At 34.5% G+C, this 5,000-nt stretch overlaps 1 protein-coding gene across 1 annotated transcript in view; it reads right to left on the bottom strand.

Annotated features, from left to right (window-relative positions):
• Positions 1–3,989: 3,989 nt before the first annotated feature.
• Positions 3,990–5,000, bottom strand: part of LOC122250449 (uncharacterized) — an 18,226-nt gene continuing 17,215 nt past the window's right edge. Inside the window, exon 8 of the mRNA XM_086532997.1 lies at positions 3,990–4,673. Within this exon, the coding sequence (XP_086389123.1) occupies positions 4,271–4,673 (403 nt within the window). The 3' untranslated portion in view covers positions 3,990–4,270. The remainder of the gene's footprint in view (positions 4,674–5,000) is intronic.

Below are 5,000 nucleotides of genomic sequence, written 5' to 3'. Positions count from 1 at the left end.
TTCTGAGAGGCCAGCTAAACATTACAAGTCCATTGAAAATTTCATCACTTTTCATTTTTCATGATACCAGAGTACTTTGCCTGTTGATATTTATAAATGGGACTCATTTGTGGTAGCGTGTGAAGTACTCATTTATCAATATAACCATACTCTCACAGACAGAATAATGATCATATTGAAGTTCTGCGCTCTCGACCCAGTCTTTGCCAAAGTTACCAATAAAGACTTTTAATAGATTTTTTTCTCTAAGAATGTGTGTGTGTTAATTTGTGTGTGTGTGTGCCTGTATGTATATATAAGAATACTTATATAAAAGATTTCATGACAAATACAAATTCACAGTAACATCAACATTCATTTTTACCTCGCAAGCTGGGCGGACTTCAACAGCTGATTACGAAGAGGGCGGTCGTTCCTCGGCTCTCAATCTCAGCTGGGCGAACTTCAACAGCTGATTGCAGGTGCGGTTCTTGATTGACAGTTAGCAAAGTTTCGAGTGTGTTGAGGAATACCCATTCTGATATGCTGTGTATTTGCATATGCCTGCATGTATTTGTTTTATCAGCTGATCCGGTGGAGGTGTTATTTATCATTTTTCATTGTTATATATCACAGATAAATGTTTTCTTTGTTTAATACGTAAATGAATTCGAAAGGATGTGTATTTATACAAGAGGCTTTTGTGCTTAGAATGCTCAAAGGAATGAAATTATATAACATTAGTTTAATTTGAACGTAAGATAATTATATAGGGGAAATAATGGTATCTATATGGTTACCTTGATCCTAATCTATCTAGAGAAGACTGGAGTGTATATTCTGATCCCCTTTATCTAAAACTTACTCTGATCTTACTCTTACTCTAACTCGTTTTATTTATCCGATTAAATAAAAGAAGAAATTGTGTCTTGTCTTATTTTTATGTAATTTGGCTTATCTGTTATTATGAAAAAATGGAGTATACTATTTTTTCAGAATTTATTTTAGAATATAGTAGAACAATGCCAAATATTTTCTGACTTATCGTTGACTTCGTCTTCATAATTTTCATCACCATCATTTTTTTTTTAAATATCATCATTTTTATCTGTAGTAACAATGTCATTCTCCTTTTCGCCATCATTATCATTTTCATCACCATCATCTAATTAATTTTCATCACTATCATCATCATTATCCTCCTTCATCATCACCGTCAGAATTATCATTATCCTTCCTCTTTTCCTCTTCCTCATCATTCACATATATGTTAGAAACACAATCGTGATGTCCACAGAACTGCAAGCCCTCGCTGCACGATAGATAATATCCCGCTTATATGGAAGGGTTCCCAGCAGTGGTAACGCGGGAAGGTAGTCCAGAGTGTTGGGGATGTGGCAGTAAGAGGCATTTTAGGTGGTTGAGGGTCAAGCTACTTCGGAAGGCAACTATGTGTGAATTACCTATCCGACCTGACCTGGCGATTACCTCGCTAGTTAGAGTGTGATATTCATATAACATTTGTATATCGATCTTGGTTTATATATAATATCTTGATGCATTTAATGTCATATATAAACATACTATATAATCCTCATACTCCCTCTTTCCTTCCCTATCTCTCTCCTTCACTCACTCTTTGTGTGTCTCTGTGTGTGCGCACACACACACATACATACATACATACACACGCGCGCGCGCGCACACACATATATGTGTGTATATATATATACATATACACACTCACATATACCTACATGTGTATACATATACACATCTCTCTCTCTCTCTATATATATATATATATATATATATATATATATATATATATATATATATATATATATATATATATATGTGTGTGTGTGTGTGTGTGTGCGTGTGTGTGTGTGTGTGTGTGTGTGTGTGTATATGTATATATATATATATATATATTTATACATATACACACACACACACACACACACATATATATATATATATATATATATATATATATATCTATATATATATATATTATACACACACGTATATATACATATACACACATATATACATACATACACACATATGTATACATATGGATACATATATATGTATACATATGTGTGTTTATATATATTATATATATAAATATAATTCTCTCTCTCTATATATATACACACATTTATATATAAATGTGTATATACATACATGTATATAAATGTGTATATATATATAAATATATATACATATATAAACGTATATATATATATATATATATATATATATATATATATATATATATATATGGAGATTCAAATTTTACCTCCCTGACTGAGTATCGAGCTCGGGACCTTAGAGTGAGAATCCCGGCTCCTAACCATTACACCCTCGAGGATTGTCTGTAATATTTGACCCCCCCCCCGTAGGGAATCCGGTTCATATGATGAATCTTCTAACTCAAAATTTATTTCAAAATATACATTATAAGGATCAAAGGAGACATGATATAATTCATTATATGTCTACATGCATATGCATACATGCATATATATATATATATATATATATATATATATATATATATATATATACATTGAGAGGCAACCAATGTACAATTAAAAATTACCTGCATATATGGTATTGCACAGGGATTGGGAGGACACTATGAGCACTGTTAACTCCTAAATCCAACACTATACCACCACTACAATATATATATGTATATATAAGGAAGAGGAATACCAACGCAGCTGAGAAGACCTTCATTATGCAAACGTTTCGGAGATCCAATCTCCATCATCAATGCTATAGCAAACCTGGGAAAATTAATTCCATTATATTCAAAAACACAAAAATGACAAACAAAAAAACAAAAAACAAACACGAAATAGTCAAATGACCACAGACGATAAGGACAGTGCAGCAATTAAAAGGTACTAACCAAGAAGAATGGGTGGTTGGTAGTTTACATGGTAGACAGGGTGGTTGCAGCAGAAGCATTGTTTAGCTGTGGTTTCATAGTTAGGATGTAGAGTGATTCTCCTATGAGTAGGTCAAATATGTTAAGGTGGGAGGTCAAGATTTTGAAGGTGAGAGTAATCTCTAATAGCCTAGAAGGATGGTTTACTTGATTGACTTGCCTTTGTGTTCGAGAATGCGAGGACGGAGCCATCGTGAGGTTCAACCCACGTACCTAGCCTGACAGCTAGGACAAGTAAAAAAGTAAACCACATTCAAACTTAGTTCAAAGTCACATTATTCTATTTTCTTTATGAAATTTCCGATAGTCATAAAATTGTAAAAACAAACTGAAAACAGATCTGAGGATAGCATTGTCTGAGAATTTTATTTAATGATTTTCTGAGATCAAAACTAAGGCCGCCCATGTCTGGAAATCTTATATATTTAATGTCTTTGTTGACTGGTTGATACAGGTTTTGGGTGAAATATTCCTTTAACAATGAAGCTTCTTCATGAAAACTAGTCCAAATTTAGCCGATGTTGTTAGCCCAGTTGATAAGTGTTGTAAGGTTGTTTAGCTTGTAGATATGGGGAATATAGCTGAGATAATGAAGTCCAAGGCCAGTGAATGTGGGTTTCCTGTAGGCAGTGGTGAAGAAGCAGTTATTACGAAAATTTATGCAAGTTAGCAAGAAATGATAGTACATTATTTTGTTCAATTTCACAAGTGAATTTAATATTGGGGTGTTGTATATATATATGTATATATATATATATATATATGTATATATATATATGTATATATATATATGTATATATATATTTATATATATATATGTATATATATATAAATATATATATATTTGTGTGTGTGTGTGCGCGCGTGTGTGTGTGTGCTTCAATTTTAAAGTCTCTGTTATTTTAGCCAATCGATAACTGGCAAACACCGTCGGCCAAAAAGGGAAGCAATACTGTTCTTCACACTAGTGTTCTTCTCTTAGTTTTCCTCACACTTAATCGGATGCTCCAGATGTATAACTATCATATAGGATCTTCTGTGTGCCTGTCCTCATTTGCAATAAGGACAGGCACACTTACACACGTAAATGCACAAGATAAACGTAATCTTGTCTCTCCCTCGAGGTTGCAAGACTGCTTCTTATGGAAAAGACTATACCGTTGTGCTCAATGTGCATGTTTCAAAGACATCTTGCATCAATATGAAGTAAGAGTTTCCGACGACCAATTTAATTGGCTGACTAAATTTTAAAACGATTTCCATCCCAATATAATCATCTATGCTTGCGGGTAAGAGCACTCACAAGGCCATGTGCTTGTCAGTCAGTTAAAAGTCGGAATCACTTGAATAGTCTGTATATTCGTATAAGAGATTTCCCTGCCTCTGCCTGGATGTACAAGATGCAATATTCGGAAGGGGTATGTCAGGTACGTTCTTGATGTTCATGAGCACTGCCATTGCCTCGTCACTCGTCAGAACACGTGAAGGGAGCACGTGCTTCACGAACTCATCTGTTGACATGGTGAGGAATCTTATACTAGGAAGAAATTCTTTCACTACATTTCTCAAGGCGTTTGATTCCTGAGACTCTGACTGGGATCCGACTGGCTGGCCGCTTGGAGGACAACGCTTTGCTTGCTTTTTCGGCCGAGGCCCTTGTTCTTGCATGTCGGATGTTTTGCTCCCTTTAGCGCGTCCCGCAGGTGAATCGTCCAATTTAGCTCTCCCCCTGGAACCGAAATCGAGAGCATATTGCACCAAATATATTGTTTATCAGAAACATGGTGAACAAATTGATTGATGGTAAACTGATAATAACGATTATATATTGACAATACTAGATAGACTTCAAGAAATATAGTCAGTTAAGTACAATGGAAGGCGCATGATAGTATTGTTACTGAGGTGAAATGGACGCTTTCCAACTTTTGAAGACTGGTAAGTGATACAAGGATTGTCAAACTAAGATTATACTAGCTCCATAGAATTTACCTATCTATTCATACTTGAGTAATGATTGCAAAGTTTTACAGACAATGCTCGTTGGCTCTCGGTG

The sequence above is a fragment of the Penaeus japonicus genome, unplaced genomic scaffold (genome assembly GCF_977035675.1).
Source record: "Penaeus japonicus unplaced genomic scaffold, GWHDUDI00000001_assembly GWHDUDI00000038, whole genome shotgun sequence".
Classification (NCBI taxonomy): domain Eukaryota; kingdom Metazoa; phylum Arthropoda; class Malacostraca; order Decapoda; family Penaeidae; genus Penaeus; species Penaeus japonicus.
The sequence above is the reverse complement of the archived record's forward strand: the minus strand, read 5'-3'. Positions and strand labels throughout refer to the sequence as shown.